At 42.9% G+C, this 19,482-nt stretch overlaps 2 protein-coding genes across 3 annotated transcripts in view; both read right to left on the reverse strand.

The window, feature by feature from the left end:
• The window catches only part of LOC124041858, a 33,009-nt gene extending 27,732 nt beyond the window's left edge, over positions 1–5,277 (reverse strand). The window contains exon 1 of the mRNA XM_046359939.1: positions 5,181–5,277. The gene's annotated coding sequence lies outside the window, so the exon portion shown is untranslated. The remainder of the gene's footprint in view (positions 1–5,180) is intronic.
• Positions 5,278–6,017: 740 nt separating this feature from the next.
• Positions 6,018–19,482, reverse strand: part of b4galt2 (UDP-Gal:betaGlcNAc beta 1,4- galactosyltransferase, polypeptide 2) — a 151,563-nt gene continuing 138,098 nt past the window's right edge. The window contains exons 6-7 of one of the 2 annotated variants that reach the window (XM_046359934.1): positions 11,466–11,570; positions 6,018–6,183 (exon numbers count right to left, since the gene is read on the reverse strand). In XM_046359934.1, coding sequence (XP_046215890.1) covers positions 6,033–6,183; positions 11,466–11,570 — 256 coding nt within the window. In that variant the 3' untranslated portion in view covers positions 6,018–6,032. Of the gene's footprint in view, positions 6,184–11,465; positions 11,571–13,470; positions 13,786–19,482 lie in introns of those variants that run through there. The other variant, XM_046359935.1, reaches the window with a different exon arrangement.

Consider the following 19,482-nt stretch of genomic DNA (forward strand, 5'->3'; position numbering starts at 1 on the left):
CATATACTTATATGGAGGAGCAATGGCCGAACGGCATAGGCAAGATGCAGTAGATGGTATAGAGTACCGTATATACATATGAGATGAGTAATGTAGGGTATGTAAACATTATATAAAGTGGCATTGTTTAAAGTGACTAATGATACATTTATTACATACATTTTTTTATTATCAAAGTGGCTAGAGATTTGAGACAGTATGTTGGCAGCAGCCACTCAATGTTAGTGATGGCTGTTTAACAGTCTGATGGCCTTGAGATAGAAGCTGTTTTTCAATCTCTCGGTCCCCGCTTTGATTCACCTATACTGACCTAGCCTTCTGGATGATAGCGGGGTGAACAGGCAGTGGCTCGGGTTGTTGTTGTCCTCGATGATCTTTTTGGCCTTCCTGTGACATCAGGTGGTGTATTTGTCCTGGAGGGCAGGTAGTTTGCCCCCGGTGATGTGTTGTGCAGACCTCACTACCCTCTGGAGAGCCTTACGGTTGTGAGCGGAGCAGTTGCCGTACCAGGCGGTGAAACAGCCCGACAGGATGCTCTCGATTGTGCATCTGTAAGAGTTTGGGAGTATTTTTGGTAACAAGCCAAATTTCTTCAGCCTCCTGAGGTTCTTCACCACGCTGTCTGTGTGGGTGGACCATTTCAGTTTGTCCGTGAGGAACTTAAAACTTTCCACCTTCTCCACTACTGTCCTGTCGATGTGGATAGGGGATGCTCCCTCTGCTGTTTCCTGAAGTTCACAATCATCTCCTTTGTTTTGTTGACGTTGAGTGTGAGGTTAGTTTCCTGACACCACACTCCGAGGGCCCTCACCTCCTCCCTGTAGGCCGTCTCGTCATTGTTGGTAATCAAGCCTACCACTATAATGTAGTCTGCAAACTTGATGATTGAGTTGGAGGCGTGCATGGCCACGCAGTCATGGGTGAATAGGGAGTACAGGAGAGGGCTGAGAATGCACCCTTGTGGGGCCCCAGTGTTGAGGATCAGCGGGGTGGAGATGATGTTTCCTACCCTCACCACCTGGGGGCGGCCCGTCAGAAAGTCCATGACCCAGTTGCACAGGATGGGATCGAGACCCAGGGTCTCGAGCTTAATGATGAGTTTGGAGGGTACTACGGTGTTAAATGCTAAGCTGAAATTGATGAATAGTATTCTTACATAGGTATTCCTCTTGTCCAAATGGGTTAGGGCAGTGTGCAGTGTGATGGCGATTGCATCGTCTGTGGACCTATTGGCACAGTAAGCAAATTAGAGTGGGTCTAGGGTGTCAGGTAGGGTGGAAGTGACTAGTCTCTCAAAGCACTTCATGATGACAGAAGTGAGTACTACAGGGAGATAGTCGTTTAGCTCAGTTACCTTAGCTTTCTTGGGACAGGAACAATGGTGGCCCTCTTGAAGCATGTGGGAACAGCAGACTGGGATAGGGATTGATTGAATATGTCCGTAAACACACCAGCCAGCTGGTCTGCGCATGCTCTGAGGACGCGGCTGGGGATGCCGACTGGGCCGGCAGCCCTGCGAGGGTTAACACGTTTAAATGTTTTACTCACGTTGGTTGCGGTGAAGGAGATCGGATCCCAGTAGGGGACCGAAAACAACGGTGCCGCAAAAGGGGCAGATGGAGCGATCTTCTGGTCAGGCTCCGTACAGGCTCCGTAGACGGGCACATCGCTCACCACTCCCTAGTGTACTACTCGCCAATGTCCAGTCTCTTGACAACAAGGTAGACGAAATTCGAGCAAGGGTTGCCTTCCAGAGAGACATCAGAGATTGTAACATTCTCTGTTTCACGAAAACATGGCTTACTCGGGATACGCTATCAGAATTGGTACAGCCACCCGGTTTCTTCACGCATCGCGCAGACAGAAACAAACATCTCTCTGGTAAGAAGAAGGGCGGGGGTGTATGCCTTATGATTAACGAGTCGTGGTGTGATCATAACAACATACAGGAACTCAAGTTCTTTTGTTCACCTGACCTAGAATTCCTTACAATCAAATGCCGACCGCATTATCTACCAAGAGAATTATCTTCGATTATAATCACAGCCGTGTATATTCCAAAAACTGAAAGCGCGAACCACTGCTTTTAATCATGGCAAGGCAACCGGAAACATGACCGAATACAATCAGTGTAGCTATTCCCTCCACAAGGCAATCAAACAAGCTAAGCGTCAGTATAGAGACAAAGTAGAGTCGCAATTCAACAGCTCAGACATGAGATGTATGTGGCAGGGTCTACAGTCAATTAAGGATTACAAAAAGAAAACCGGCCCCGTCGCGGACACAGATGTCTTGCTCCCAGCCAAACTAAACAACTTCTTTGCTCGCTTTGAGGACAATACAATGCCACTGACACCATAGACAGAGCTATGTATTACAGGTTTCTTTGAATGCCATGGCAACTAGACACAATGGAGGGAAGAAAAATGTATCAGCCCCCTCATCAGGATGGGTACATCCCAATGGTACCCTATTCCCTACATAGTGCACTACTCTTAACCAGAGCCCTATGGGCCCTGTTGAAAATTAGTGCACTATAAAGGGAATAGGGTGCCATGTAGGACACATTTGACAACAGGTGAAACATATTTTCTCATCTGGCAAGGAAAAACAAACCAATCACGTGAGTGTATCTCATTTACCATTAGATTTATTGATTGTATAGAAAAGGTTGGTTTGATATAACATTATGCATTCTATATAAGATATAACATTTTCAACATTCAATGTACAAAACCTAGATACAGTACATCTTTAAAAATGCACTCCAGCTTGAAGGCCCGAGGCAGTCAGTAGGTGATGTTCTCCAATGCCCTCATCCTATCCTGTTTCTCTTTCAGTTACCCACCACTTCCTTGAAATGACTGCTCTGACAGTGAGGGAAAATATTGCTTAATGGGCATTAGGTTGAAACATATAAGTAGAAGGGGAAAGCCATGCAGTGTCTGCCAACAGATGGATGAAGAGAACTTCAGACACACTCCAAAGGGTGGACAGTACCTTAGTATGCCACCTGTCTGCTTTTCTTATTCAAGGATGCATCAAACACATGGTCAATGAAGAAAGCTGATGCCCAGCAATTATCAATTTCCAGGACAAAATTTAACACAATAATAGTTGACGGTGGGGGGGGAACTAGATAGGGAATAGGGTGCCATTTGGGACGCAAACGAAGAGCGGTGCTTTATCACTGGTTTATAGCTGGCGAGCTGCGTGGGAGAGACACAGTCCTGGGCAGGATGCCTCTAAGCTTGTGCTGAAAGGTCCCCCTGTCAATAACATCATATCAAATCTGTATTATACAGTACCTACAATGTGACACCAGAGTCACTATAAGTGGGGTAGTGGGGCAGAATATAGCCAATAGGCCAAACAAGATAATACGATGGATATACCAATATGATTTATGACTAAATGGATATAATAGTACCAATAGGATGGATTATTCCTTTACTAGCATACTTGGGAATGATTTCCATATAGATATCAAGTCAACAGAACAGACTGAGTTCTATTGGACGGTTTCTTTGTTCACAACACAAATGATATGGCAATGCCTGCTCATGCACCTGTAATACATGATAGCTAGCACTTGATGTCTGATACAAGTCTGATATGTACAGAAATCACATCCTGTAGTCTACAGTAAACCAAATATCCACCAATTGTACAGTAAGATCTTTGACTGGAGTTCTGATAAAAAGCCCAGTCTGTAGACCTAACCAGCCAATTTGACAATCACTGGCAAAAACATTGTTTTTATCAAAGCATTTCATTTAATGAAACCATTGACTAAAACTTCAGTACCAAATATTTTCAGGGTTGTGTGCTACTGCATCAGTAGTAAGCTCATTCTGCTAAGCAGATTTGAGGTAATGATGCTAGCTATATATAAAAGCTTCTTCCCACAGTTCCAAGTAGTATATTTAGCCTTTAGGAAAATGATTCCCTCAACATGGAACATAAGAGCAGGAGCTTGGCAGGAGGATGAATCACACTGTACTGGGACCATAGGCAGTAATATCTCAAACTCCTATGGTCCACAGCCATCAGAAAGCAGTACATACACAGCATTCACCCATTTGACAGGAGTAATGACATACAGAATACAGTAGCGTAAAAGTACATTGGTCTCCAGTGTAGAATGAGGAGTAGAGTATTCTCTTTGCGAGGTGCTCTCACACCAGTAGTAGTGCACTCAAAAATGAAAAGGCAGCAGAATGAGATAGAGAGAGAGAGAGAGAGAAGAGTAATGATTTTTGAAGTCCTCCAGATATTTCTATAGAGGAGCAGTGTGCTTCAGACACAGCTGTCTGTGTATTCATCAGATGGTCAAGTACAGAAACACACTGTGGTGTTCACACAGACACACACAGAGAGAGGGATGGTAGAGCCAGGGAGTGAAATGAAAGGAAATGGAGGGTGTTGTAAAAAAACACAAAAAAGGAGGGAAATGCACTCAATGCACTTGAAAAGGCTCTTTAAAATAAACAGAGGGGAAACGGGCTGGTTGGGACATCTCTAAATACTCACTGTCTCAAGCCAGGCCAAGAAAACCATTGATAGTACAAAAGAGAGATTTCCACATCACTTCACACAACAGAATGAAGCATTCCTTATCATTGCCCCTCATAACAATTCCGAAGGCATCAATTTGGTGTTTAGGCAGTACACAAAGGAAAAGGAGAAGAAAATGAGAGAAGAAAAAGCTTACTGACGTTAAAAGGCTTTTATATACTGGTGGTGTTAATAGCGAATTATATATTTTATATATTTTTTACTATATGTGGGCTGGTTTTCCATTTATTCGATGGGGACTCAATAAATAACCAACTTCAGTTCTGTTCTTATCACCTCAGTGCTTCAGTGCCTCTGACTTTGAATGGATGAAATGAATGCTACAATGCAAATATTCACCATACTAGACCGTCCTTACAGTATTCACAATTTAAACCACTAGGTTATCAATGCCTTATCATTTCCTTTTCCAAAAACGTGGATGGCATTTTGAAATAGAAATTAAAGAAAAAAGTGGAGCATCTATTTGAGCAATAGATGATCCTCTTCTAAAACTGTCTGGGACACATTGTCATACAGCAAACGTTTACACTTTCATCAGGACCTAACGTAACCTTCTCTGTGCCTGAGAACACGTCAACAAAATAGTCTCTAATAATCACCTGTCAGAACCATGCCAGAAGTCCATCTTCTCTTCTATTTGCTGGACCTTTCTCCTCCACAAACAGGTCAAAACTAGTTCCTTGAATAGCCATATCCATCCACTACCAGGAGGTCTTTATTCACTCAACCTTGATTCTCTCCACAGAAAGTCTTCTTTGTCTTAATAAAAAGTGTTGGTGCACATTGTTGCTCTCCTCCAGCACCGTTTGTCAACGTCATGGGAAATGGGGAAAGCCTGCATTGGATGCAGGCACAGACAGTACACATTCATTTTGCGCCGATATAGTGTTCTGATTGACAGATTCTCACAGAGAGATCAGGGCAGTTCTTCTTAGTTCTGCTCAGAATCCCAAACCCAACCCCCAGCATATCAACAACCCAATATAATATGACTCCTCTTGAACCCCCGTTGCTTTGTGTTATCAGGACCGAGACACCAGTAGCACTGGACCTATTGCTGTGTGTTTCATGTACAGTGTGTGCATTTCCAGAGCAGCACTGTCGCCAGGGGAATGAATCTGAATCGAATCTGATATATCCTCTGTTCTCATCTATTCCTGAGAGCTAGTCAGTCAGTCAGGGTCCCAGCCATGTTGTAGGCCTGCCGTAACCGTTGAGCCGTTGGCAGGGTGGGAGGGCAACGAGTGTGTACCAGTATCCCCACACAGACTGAGCTGTGAGAGGCCAGGGCAGACTCCTAGCGCAGGTCGGTGGGGGGTATCTGAGTCAGGCTGAGGGAGGTAGAGGAGGAAATGAAGGCTCTCTGCTGTGTATTATAGTTCTCTCCCCCATCTCCCTTCCTCCTCCTCCATCCTTCCCTCTCCATGTCAAGGCCAGGGCTCTCTATCTGTCTAGCCCCTGAAAGGCCGGGGCGGGGGCTTGCCGATCTCCACAGAGATGTTGGTGTAGAGAGGGTACTTCTTAAACTGGAGCACGCGGTATGTTAACGTGCTGATCCCATCTCTCTTCATAGTGTTCTTGGTGTTCTGGATCTTGTTGAATCTGTAGAAGAGGAGAAAAATCATTATTATTACTGGGAAATGTTTTCATTGTAGCAAACAGTGAAATATTATTGCATGTTTTTTATCACAATCATCATGGCTAACATTTTGATTTTGCATGTTTCTTGTTATTCCCATATTGGCCAACAGGGGGTGCTATGAGCATGTACTGGAACTCAGAGGACAAATACAGGAATCATCCATCTGTAACAGTCATCCATTGTCCAATGCCAAGGCTACAATACCCCATGGTTTTCTCAGATTTCCTTTTACTGTTTGAGAAGAGGCAGGGATTCAGAGTACATAAACTGCTTCAGTAGCCAACAGTGCATATCCAATCTTCAAAGAGCAGTGAATGGATCAAACAAGATGTATTTTTATGTGCTTGGACATAAACCCACTACGACACAATCCAAGTCAACCTAAGAAGAACCCTGCAGCAGCACCTTGTCACTTACAGCTAAACAGAGATTTCTCTACACGCAGATCTTGTCAGGAATCTAAATTAAAGCTAAATTACTTTTAGACTAAGAGAGAAAGGAGGGGGTAGCGAGAGACAGAGAGAGTAAGAGGAAGGGAGAAAGAGAGGGGGAGGGAGAGAGATTTATCTATAAATCTATCAAGAGGAGAGAGGATTAAAGGCAATAGCCTGAATGTGCTCTACTACTATACTTTATCATAGTCTCTCAATGATCTCACAATGAGATCGGAGATATTCTCACGTATTGCATAAATATGGACTGTAATAGCATGCAACTTTCAGAGTAAGCGTCCCCTATTCATGTTTTGGTATCAACTTACATCGACAAGACATCAGCCCCCAAAAAGCCATAAAACCACTATTTTAGCATGAGATGATGATTCATAATGCATGTTTGATGACGATGCTACTCTGTGGAAGGAGGAAGCCTTGTATTCATTTAGTTAATATGCATGAGTCCACGGAGTAAGGCAGTGCTAACTAATCTTTTGGAATAATGATGAATGGAAGTCTTTCTTCTTTTGACAAGCCTTATGTCTCATTATTATTCCTAAACCACATCTCCTACTTCCTACTGACCAAACAGAGCAGAATGGGTGGCAGTAACAGAGCTGTAGAGGTGGTCAACATTAATCATCAAAAACATGCGCTTTGGTAAACAGTAAACACTGGTCGTGGTAGGAGATTAGAAGCACTCTCTCCTGGATACGCTGGAGAATGCCCTGGAATGTCTGGTGGGTAAGACTGGGTTTTCAACGGAAGCTGCATAATTATGGTAAACTAGGCTAATTTGTTGACCTAAGAAACATTTCTGGAGGCATAATGCGTTTTCCTACGAGGACAGATACAACATAATAATTAGAGTGCAAGGATAGAATAATTAGCTTTTTTCAGGAAATAGGCTAATCCAGGTTTTTAGGACAGTGATTTGACACTTAATGCTCTTCTTGTGCAGCATTTCTCTAAGTACGACACACATCGTGAGTATATGGGCATATTAGGGGCAGTGAAGTCAAAAACGTGATTTACCTTGTGGAAGAATGGTGTCGCATCCCTCCAATAGAGTTCAAGACACTAGTAGAAGGTGCATTGAAGCTGTTCTGGCCCGTGGTGGCCAAATGCCATACTAAGACACTTTATGTTGGAGTTTCCTTTATTTAGGCAGTTACCTGTATATTGCCACACTATGAGGTTGGAATGATACTGTGAAATTGTGAAAATTATGATCATTAACTTTTAGTGTAAGAGCTGTTTGAAAAGACTTGGTTGGCTGGGTGGGGTTTAAGTTAATAGACCAATAACGAAGAGAGTTTGCCCTCCTTTATGCCAATAACAGCTAGTTTTCAGGCTACACATCCTTTCCACTCCTATTAGGCCCCTCGCTCTGACCACTCTTCTTTGAGAAATTGCATTTTGCTAAGATGCTATTTTTGCTTCTTTTTGACCATTTTAATTGAAAACAATCACAGTAAGGTATTTAATTGTTACCCGAAAATGATTTGGTATTGAGATAACAAAGTCTGCATTGGACCTTAATAACTTAACTCCAGGGAACCTGGCTAAAGGCCCGAACCATAAAATCTGTCGCTCTGCCCATTGGACCTTGAAAACATCAGCGACCTTAATAACTTAACTCCAGGGAACCGGGCTAAAGGCCCTAACCATAAAATCTGCCGCTCTGCCCTTGAGCAAGGCAGTTAACCAACCAACAACACCTGCTCCCCAGGCGCCGATGACATTGACGCCAATTAAGGCAGCCCCCTGCACCTCTCTGATTCAGATGTGGAAGACACATTCCCCTTTCCCTTTCCCTTTCCCTCTCCCTTTCCCTTTCCTTTTCCCTTTCCCTTTCCCTTTCCCTTTCCCTTTCCCTCTCCCTCTCCCTCTCCCTCTCCCTTTCCCTCTCCCTTTCCCTCTCCCTCTCCCTTTCCCTCTCCCTTTCCCTTTCCCTTTCCCTTTCCCTTTCCTTTTCCCTTTCCCTTTCCCTTTCCCTTTCCTTTTCCTTTTCCCTTTCCTTTTCCCTTTCCCTTTCCCTCTCCCTTTCCCTTTCCCTTTCCTTTTCCTTTTCCCTTTCCTTTTCCCTTTCCCTTTCCCTTTCCCTCTCCCTCTCCCTTTCCCTTTCCCTCTCCCTTTCCCTTTCCCTTTCTCCCTTTCCCTCTCCCCTTTCCCTTTCCTTTTCCCTTTCCTTTTCCTTTTCCCTTTCCCTTTCCTTTCCCTTTCCCTTTCCCTCTTCCCTTTCCCTCTCCCTCTCCCTTTCCCTTTCCCTTTCCCTCTCCCTTTCCCTCTCCCTCTCCCTTTCCCTTTCCCTTTTTCCCTTTTTCCCTTTCCCTTTCCCTTCCCTTTCCCTCCCTCCCTCTCCCTCCCCTCCCTTTCCCTCTCCCTCTCCCTTTCCCTTTCCCTTTCCCTCCCCTTTCCCTTTCCTTTTCCCTTTCCCTCTCCCTTTCCCTTTCCTTTTCCTTTTTTCCCTTTCCTTTCCCTCTCCCTTTCCCTTTCCTTTCCTTTCCCTCTCCCCCTTTCCCTCTCCCTCTCCCTCTCCCTCTCCCTCTCCCTTTCCCTTTCCCTTCCCTCTCCCTTTCCTTTCCCTCTCCCTCTCCCTCTCCCTTTCCCTTTCCTCTCCCTCTCCCTTCCCTTTCCCTCTCCCTCTCCCTCTCCCTCTCCCTTTCCCTCTCCCTCTCCCTTTCCCTTTCCCTCTCCCTCTCCCTTTCCCTTTCCCTTTCCCTTTCCCTTTCCTTCCTTTCCCTTTCCCTCTCCCTTTCCCTTTCCCTTTCCCTTTCCCTTTCCCAATACGCTGTTAGAATTTTGAGAAGCGCTCTCTCGCTAAAAGGTTTGGCTATAAAAGCCCAGACCCTTCAAGGGCTTTCTACTTCCCTCAATTTTAAAACCCAAATGTATTATTTTATGAATCAAAACACTTCAAATAATCCCCAAAGGAGGAACAAAAAACAATTTTAGGGAGGTTTCCCTAATAGGGGTATCTCTGTCTATCTTTCCTCTTCCTGGCATTTATTAATGATTTATTGGCCCAAAATAAATTCTGTCCATGACAACTTTCGCGAAAGCCGAGGCTCATGGATCAGAATCAAGTCAGGCTGGAGAATAAAGTGCTGGAAATGTCAGTCAAAGGATGAAGGTCTCTCTCTCTCTCTCCATCACACAGCAAGTCAGCGACAGATTCCTTAAAATCCATCACACAGCAAGTCAGCGACAGATTCCTTAAAATCCAACACACAGCAAGTCAGCGACAGATTCCTTAAAATCCATCACACAGCAAGTCATCGACAGATTCCTTAAAATCCATCACACAGCAAGTCAGCGACAGATTCCTTCAAATCCATCACACACCAAGTCAGCGACAGATTCCTTAAAATCCACCACACAGCAAGTCAGCGACAGATTCCTTAAAATTGGTCTCTGATGTGGTTGGTTGTCATAAAGCCAATGGCACCGGATGTCGACCCTGCTCTTGTTGTCTATAGAACTCACCTGGTGTCAATTCAGCAAGTAATAACTCTGACCCATATTAGAGTAGCCTAGGTGACATGACACACTTTCATATCTACAAAAACAAGCCTTGTAATTCATTTCAGATAGCATGTCCTATACTAAATGACCCAAGACTGTACATACATCACAGTGTGTTCATGCAGGACAGCTACATATCTAAGGAATATGTTACAAGTGACGGTACATATTAGGCACATGTTAGGTTCAAGGCACCCTATTCCCTAGAGTGAACTACTTTAGACCAGGCCATGTGGCAGTGCACTATAAAGGGAAGAGGGTGGCATTTGGATTCATGTTGATTGGGATTGCATGGTAAGTACTTAGATCAGTATCTATCAACCCATCCACCTGCCACACAGCCACAAGCCAAACAGACAACAGCAAGCTTCCCTGGCTATGTCAGCACAGCAAACCCCTCTTACATCAACATGTTTCAATTCATTATGCGCAGCAACAACAACTAGTTCATTTACATTCTCCCATGGAAATGTGTTTATTAGGCTCTCGTGCTAGCTATGCATGGGCTCTTCATTGGTTCATTATTAGTATTGTCTGAGGCACTCATCAAAATGAGCGTTGTCTTCTGTGGCTGTTATCTTCACACATTGGAAATCATAGGGAGTGGGAGTTCATGGAAAACTAACAGCACCAAGATCAGGCCGAGGATGAAATGGCCTCCCCATGGTTATTTAGCCTTCAGAGCATGGTAAGAGCCAAACAACGGGGCTGGATGTGATCAATAACAGTCTGTAACTTCTACAGTGTGTGCACTCATGCTATGCAATAATCATGTTTTGCAAATTGCAGCTCAGCTCTGTAGGGTTCTGGGGTTTGGCAACAATCACAACTAACAACCCTGCAAATAGCCATGCAGTTATCGATCTGCTCTTTTTAGAGTCATTGATGGGTTGTCTATTCATGTATGAAAGAGCCCTCTTAGCAGTGAATAAACAATGATAATCCATTTCTATGATAAGTGTCATGAGTTGTTATTTTCCAGCCAAATCTATGGGATATGACATGGGGGATTCATCTTAGAGCAGCCTTATAACCGCGAGCTGGTATTATAATGTGTTGAGTGTGATGCAACCTTTATCAAAAAGACAACTTTGGAAACCAGGCAAACAACAGCTACAGTACCTGTACTTTCTGTACCTTCGGGAAAAAGATCCCAAAGAAAAGTCTGATCCCAGATCTGTTCTATGCTGTCATGACAACTCCTATGTCATTGTTGGCAAGACAGCACAAACAGATCTGGAACCAGGCTTGTGTCTAGAGAGGAAAATCCAATACAAAACCTTTGTGGGTTGGGTTCATTGTGCTTGTCTCTTTCGTGTTTGATCATCCTGTAGCGGCCGATCCGGACGTCCGGTCGAACCACCTTCATCCCGTTGAGGGTGATCCTACAACAGAGTCATGGTTTAGAAAGGATCCGAGTTTTCATCCCAAACGGCACCCTATTCCCTACATAGTGCACTACTTTTGACCAGAGCCCTATTGACACTGGTCAAAAGCAGTGCACTACATAGGAAATAGGTTTCCAATTGGGAACCATAATCACACTTACAGCCATAGAAATATAAGTCATAACCGCTCCAAAACTGCTGTAGCAATGCCAGCCATGACCAGACACTGTCATAGCAATCTCAAGTTAAGCTTCAGCTGTAATGCGACAAAAATGGGTTAAAGCAAGGCACTGACTGTAGACAACCAGTACAAACTAAAGCCTATTCTAAAATTAGAGGGAGGAAAATAAGAAATGACTGTATATTCCTTTACGCAGTGATATGGAACCTTGTGTGTGTTTGGATGTTTACAATGTTAGGTTCCCAAGATGGGATGAAATGGTTTTATTTCTCTCTGTAATGCTCTGATTCATGCTGGATCTCCTGTGTTATTGGTGCAGCCAACCTTGATATTACAGTTTGTATCTGTGGGCCTCGCTCTTACTGACTGACAAACAACCAGCAAAACACATTGCTTCTGCATCCTGCCATCAAAGCCTCATTAGAACATATGAGAAGAAAATGCCAAGCGAGTCAAAAAAACATTTTTGAATACAAATTCAGTAGAACATATTGAAAGAAACTCAGACTCTTCCCATTAAATGTCTCTTAGCGTTCCTGAAGGGACCAGCCAAAGCAGCCTTGCTAACTGTCTTGGAAAACAAAGGCATTTGTTTGAGTAAAATGCTGCTTCCAGCTGCTTGACTGCTTGAACAATCGGGTCATTATAATCTCCCCATTTGGCTCTTTATCTGTGTGGAACCCCTGGAGACAACAAACGGTCATGTGAGCATCCCGCTGCTCCAGCTTAAGCGATAGGCTAGCTGCTGCTTCCGTCTCTGGACCTTCCTCTTCCTTCCTAGTACATGACGGCGATCGATAACATAAACAGTGTCTGTCTGTCTGTTTCCGTGTGCTAGGGCTTGCGGGTTTTTTCTTCCATTAACACCAGCGAGGAGGCCTGGTAATGCAGAGTTGATTTGAAATAATCTCCTTGTGTATTCCTGACCCAGAAACAACATCACTAAGGATTAATTGAGGGAAATATTGGAGGAAAAAAACAGTCCGCATCCCAAATGGCACCCTATTCCAAATATAGTGCACACATTTTGACCAGGACTCACATTGCTCTGGTCAAAAGTAGTGCACTCTGTAGGGAATAGAGTGACACTTGGGATGCAACCTACTATTTGTAACCAGAATAGGTATGTATACTTTACCTCACTCATTTAGAGCTTGGTAAAAGCTACTAGAACTAAATGGTCATCTGGGTCTGTGTCAAGTTCTGTACACCTACATGATTACCATCCACTTCAGGCCAGTTACATACTAGCTGGAAACTGAACTAGTCAGTGACTTCTTTGGCTTCAAGGCATTCTGCAGTGTTAACTGTGGTTTCAAGGTATCAGGTGGAAAAAGCTCCAATCAACTGCAGTGATTTCAAGGATATAAGAGGGCAGGTAGAGGGATGGGCACAGAGCTCAGTCTCAGCTCTATCTCTCAATCAATGGTTAGCCTCGCCTGGGTAATCCATGTGTGAGTTAATCAATACTATGGCACTTAGTTTGTACTGTAAGCTGAAGATATTGGGCCCAAAGGACTACCCTAGAGTTAAATTAAGACAAGTGTCTGGATGTACATTCAAAATCATTTATTTCACTCGATTCTTTCAAACAAAAGAACATTTACAGACATCAGCAGGAGGTTAGGCATACATCCCTTTTGACCATTTCTTTACTTTAGGACAAGTTGAGGAGAAAGAAATCTGACACGTTCCGGGAACATCCTTCACCACAAACCCTGATTGATTGTAAGATGTGATTGTAGGATGTCGTGTCCATGACCTGAAATGTACTGTATGAGACAACATGGCTGCCTGACAGGTTTCTTTGTCATCATTTACTGTTCTGTTTGGTCATACGCCATGGGACTCCACGTGGTGCTGCTGCGCCCTTCCATCCATTAGCCTGACTTCTTTCCTCCATGTTTTAACATCCTGCTGTCTCAGCCCAGCAAGCACACAAAATTGGCTCAATCGTATTGAACAGCGTTGTGTGCCAAGGATCTGTGGGCGCTTTCATTCCCGAACCAGATTCCTTGAACTCCATCAAACCTTTTGAAACCAATCAGAGGGGGAATGATGAAGAGTGTATTGAGCGATATAATATAATAATATAATCAAAAGCATTTCTGGAAGAAAATAGAGAGGAGAAAAAAAACAGTCTTTGACCTTGCACAACAAAACCCTGAAAACGCTGAAGATTATTTTCAGATGTGATGTTCATTCCTCTCAGGCACAATGAGATAAAATTATCGTTGTTGAAGAGTAAGATATCTGTTGTCCTAGATTTTACATTGCCCTGGGTAACAAAGTAGTATTCAGGCTCAGAGAAAGGAGGAGAAACAGAAGTATGATTACTTTGTCAGTTTTGTGTATGGTTGACAGTGGAGGCTGCTGAGGGGAGGACAGCTCATAATAATGGCTGGAATGGAGTGTAACGGATGGAATAGAGCGAGTAGAATGGTATTGAAAACATGAAAAGCATGTGTTTGATACTATTCCCTTCACTCCCTTCCGCCCATTACTATAAGCTGTCCTCCCCTCAGCAGCCTCCACTGCTGCAAAATGGTTGCTCTCTCGCATTGCATCCAGTACATACATTGCAATGCTATTCCCTTCGTTGACTTCCTTACTATTCTCACATTGCCACTGATATCATTCACTCTCTATGTAGCTGTTAAATATTACAACAAACAATTAACAAGAAAGCATTGTTTTCCTGAGGCCCAGTGGTAGTATTGATATGACTGTCTGGACAGCTCATTTGGCCTCGCGTGCCCTTCTGATTGGATTAAGAATGTCTCCATCTTTTTTTTCTTTTTTCATTTCTCAACAGTCTTTCTTAATTGCATTAGACTCTTGGAGTCGAGGGGAATTGGAATCTGCGGCATCCCCTCATTTCACTCTGTCAGAGCCGAAATGAGAGGGGTGCTGCTGAGAAAGAAGCCAGTGGGGAGAGGCGAGGAGATGAGAGGAGCGAAGCTGAAATCGCTCATGTTGGATTGAGAGTGTGTTTGCACTGTCTGTGATGGTCTTGTTGACTGCGGCGGCTCTATCTCTCTGCTGCCTGCCAACTCTCTGTCCACTCCCTCCTGTCTCACTCTAATTAGAAATAGCCACACGAGGGCAATAGAGAAATGAGAGTCCTGCCAGGGCATTTTTGTCCTCTATCTCCCTCCCTCTTTTACAGACAGACCAAATGTAGACTTGATAGTCTGCCCGTGTTTAAAATAGAAAATTTCACAATTTGAAATAGGCTATGACTTGGGATTGTATATTTCTTGAGTAATCTTCCTTGAAATTGTCTCCCCTCTATCTGTCTGTTGGCATCAGTATCAGCTAGGTGTATATTTAGGTCAGGGAGAGCCTGTCTGTCTGTCACCAGAGACAGTCAGTCACCTAGCTTAGTAGTAGATATGAGGGAACTAACTGTCCCTCCAGGGCCTTGTGTTTCACTGCACAGATGCTGACAGTCAAGGAGTTGCCCATCCAAGACACTGGATGGATCTGCTACTCTTCAGTTGTACGTACAGTACATGCCCAGGTACATGCCCAGTACAGTACATGCCCAGGTACATGCCCAGGTACATGCCCAGTACGTACATGCCCAGTACGTACATGCCCAGTACGTACATGCCCAGTACGTACATGCCCAGGAGGGGTGACAAAGACAGAGCTTTTTCAGTTTCCTTCCATTCCGGTTGCTGGTCTCAGGGTGAATGGGCTCTAAGGGAAGCAGGGAAAACAGTGTCATCTATCTGTTTCCCCACTACTGCCAACATCACCTCCAGCTATTTCTGTCTACCCTCCCGTCCTTCACTCAATGAAACTGTATAGTGAGGACCTTCAACAAAGTTCAAGGTTGCCCATCAAAAAAGGCTTGAAAATCACCACTTTTTTCCTCTTTAGCTGTTTATTCGGGTGGGGGGTAAATCAACCCAGACATATTTATGAAGAGGTACGATTGTTAAAAAGGGGTCATCGTTGTTGGAGAAGTTGGCACTGTCTGTAACGCGAGCTATTCCCTCCAAGCAAATCATAAGGGATTTTTTCCCAGCAGGTTCTGACAGCATGGCACAGAACCAAAAACACTACAATAAATGAGGAACTCCCCACAATATTTTGTTGTCCTGCTTGCAACCTTAAATCAATTATGCAGTTCACACTACCACTGGTTGTGCCTATGATATTACATTTACATTTACCACACCAGAGCGACAGCACTAACATCCAGTGGGACAGTATAACAATAGTGCATCTAAAACTTAGGGGGTAGTTAACCTAGGTATTCCTTAGCCTATGCAAATAACCAAGATATGATGTTAAAAAAACATAAAATGCAAATATCACAAAATACATGTTGAACTCTTAACATATTCTAGAGCAGAGTTCATCATGATTCATGAAAAAGAAATCCTGTTTAGTCTCCAGTCCTTACTGCTCTAAGGAGAGATTCTTGGTGACTTGTCCTCTTCTGAACTACAGTGTGTCAACACACTACTCCCCTTAATCACTCTAATCCCAGTAAGCCTCCCTCTCATTGCTGGAAGATCTGTTGTGTTACATCACAATGTGTGTGAGGCATCAGCTATTATTACCATCTGGGATTGTGTGGCCAGTCTGCCAGTGCTAGGCCTGCTGAACCCACTGAATCGTACAGTCATTAAAGGAAGCACTCTCTCGCTCTTTCTCTCTCCACAAGTCATAGGTTAGCCTACATAGAGGATGTGATTTTAACACTAGAAAAGCCTGGCTTCGAGCCATCCCGTTCTGAACCAATGATCAGTCAATTTGACTGCAACATTCTAACAGTCTCATAAATACATGTACAGTGCCTTGCGAAAGTATTCGGCCCGCTTGAACTTTGCGACCTTTTGGCCCCACATTTCAAGCTTCAAACATAAAGATATACAACTGTATATTTGTGAAGACTCAACAACAAGTGGGACACAATCATGAAGTGGAACGACATTTATTGGATATTTCAAACTTTTTTAACAAATCAAAAACTGAAAAATTGGGCGTGCAAAATTATTCAGCCCCCTTAAGTTAATACTTTGTAGCGCCACCTTTTGCTGTGATTACAGCTGTAAGTCGCTTGGGGTATGTCTCTATCAGTTTTGCACATCGAGAGACTGGAGCACTGTGCAAGCGATAATATTGAAATGGAAGGAGTATCAGACCACTGCAAATCTACCAAGACCTGGCCGTCCCTCTAAACTTTCAGCTCATACAAGGAGAAGACTGATCAGAGATGCAGCCAAGAGGCCCATGATCACTCTGGATGAACTGCAGAGATCTACAGCTGAGGTGGGAGACTCTGTCCATAGGACAACAATCAGTCGTATATTGCACAAATCTGGACTTTATGGAAGAGTGGCAAGAAGAAAGCCATTTCTTAAAGATATCCATAAAAAAGTGTTGTTTAAAGTTTGCCACAAGCCACCTGGGAGACACACCAAACATGTGGAAGAAGGTTCTCTGGTCAGATGAAACCAAAATTGAACTTTTTGGCAACAATGCTAAACGTTATGTTTGGCGTAAAAGCAACACAGCTCATCACCCTGAACACACCATCTCCACTGTCAAACATGGTGGTGGCAGCATCATGTTTTGGGCCTGCTTTTCTTCAGCAGGGACAGGGAAGATGGTTAAAATTGATGGGAAGATGGATGGAGCCAAATACAGGACCATTCTGGAAGAAAACCTGATGGAGTCTGCAAAAGACCTGAGACTGGAACGGAGATTTGTCTTCCAACAAGACAATGATCCAAAACAAAGCAAAATCTACAATGGAATGGTTCAAAAATAAACATATCCAGGTGTTAGAATGGCCAAGACAAAGTCCAGACCTGAATCCAATCGAGAATCTGTGGAAAGAACTGAAAACTGCTGTTCACAAATGCTCTCCATCCAACCTCACTGAGCTCGAGCTGTTTTGCAAGGAGGAATGGGAAAAAAAATGTCAGTCTCCCGATGTGCAAAACTGATAGAGAAATACCATAATTCAAGTGTTAAATCCATCACAAAGAAACAACTATAATTTTGTCAGGTCTTAGGAAACAAAAGAACAGAATAGCATATTTGAAGTTGTATTCTGTTACTGGTCTTTGAGTAGTAGCCTGAGCTATATGCTGCTGCAAGCTCACGTGTGGAGTGCACCCAACAGCTGTTATTTTTGGAAAAAGTTATATTTTTAAATACAACTCATCTCCTCAATTTTATATTTGGCAAAGGTAGTGTTTTGGAAACCTCCGAATCTGATCTTTCTCTCCAAGGTCATTATAGTTTCTTTTTTTTAATACTCATTTTTATTTCTCTTAATTTTATTTGGAATTTAGTTTAGTTTCAATTAGTTTACAGACTTGATTTGCTAGTTGTTATTTAGATTAAGTTGTATATAAATATTTATAATTAGTTTTAATATGATTTAATTTCAGTTGTAGTTTTAGTCTTAGCGACAGAAATCATGAGTGGGCCAGGCTAGAAGCAGTTTTTGTTGCATAGTTGTCGGTGTGTTTGTTATGTCAATTCATGCAACAGTAGCAATACGGTGATGGGTCAGGTCATAGGTTAAGTTAGGTTTAAAGTGGCAATCTGCAGTTGCTACATCCATTTTTGGACGTATAAATTAATGATATGTACCCATTGATTCTTGAAGAAAATAACTTAGAAATGCTTCATGAGCGTAGCTCATGTGTCGTTCCCCATCAGAACCCAAAATATAAGCTTGTTTTACTCCAATGTTTGTAAAAACAAAATAAATGGACACTGTAAAGCCTCAAAACATGGGGCTCTACTCCATCTGTATCGCTGAAGCATTACAGATGGTGGGAAATAATTGTAAAGGTAACTTCCGATTGAGTCGACATCTGCAGTGTTTACCGTGAATTCAGTCTACCAACATTGCCTTTACATTTCAATCATGCTGCGAAGCAGAACTTCCGCGATATGGATTGAATACAGCCCATGGTTAAATATTTTTATATCATAGATGGTTAGTCCTTGCAACAATACTTCTGTCTATGATTTATTAGAATGATTACAAGTCAGTTAAGAACAAATTCTTATTTACAATGATTTCTGATTGGCCCTTTCAATTATAAACTCATTCTCAATGTGGCTTGGATTTAAAAGGAATAGCGCTGACTCTGGTGCAATAAATATGATGGAAGGAAACCCTATCTCGCCCATGTTTACACCAATCCAATACTTTTTCACCTCAGTAGTACATGTAAGAAGACTCAAGTTAGCTACCTAGCCTTTACTTTACCTGTTACCTGTAGTAATGTAGACTCGTATATTCCATACCTTGGAGCATCGTAAGCTAGGCAAATAAACCATCTGTCTCGAGAAACTAATAGTGATGCATAAACTAGCCCTATTTGTAACATCGCCATCTCCTGGTAGTATTTACTCACCAGATTAAGTAGCTTGAAAAAAAAGAAGCTTTAAAACCCCATTACATTTTTGCCCAAATTATTTTATTTTACTTGACTAAATACATTTTTCGTAATTAGTTTCTGTTTTAGCTTCAGTTTACTATAATAACCTTGTTTCTCACTTTCTAGAAATAAAATGTCTTACCTGCTTGTGACTGTAGGGGGATTTTAAAATGGTCACTTTTTGACGCTCCGTTTCCCTCCCTGCAATTCCAAGCTGCACTGGACCAAATCTTCAATTTGACAATTGATAATATTGTCATCCATCAGACTACTGTCAATTTCATCTTGACTTTAGGCTAATTCT

The sequence above is a fragment of the Oncorhynchus gorbuscha genome, linkage group LG08 (genome assembly GCF_021184085.1).
Source record: "Oncorhynchus gorbuscha isolate QuinsamMale2020 ecotype Even-year linkage group LG08, OgorEven_v1.0, whole genome shotgun sequence".
NCBI classification, from domain to species: Eukaryota; Metazoa; Chordata; class Actinopteri; order Salmoniformes; family Salmonidae; genus Oncorhynchus; species Oncorhynchus gorbuscha.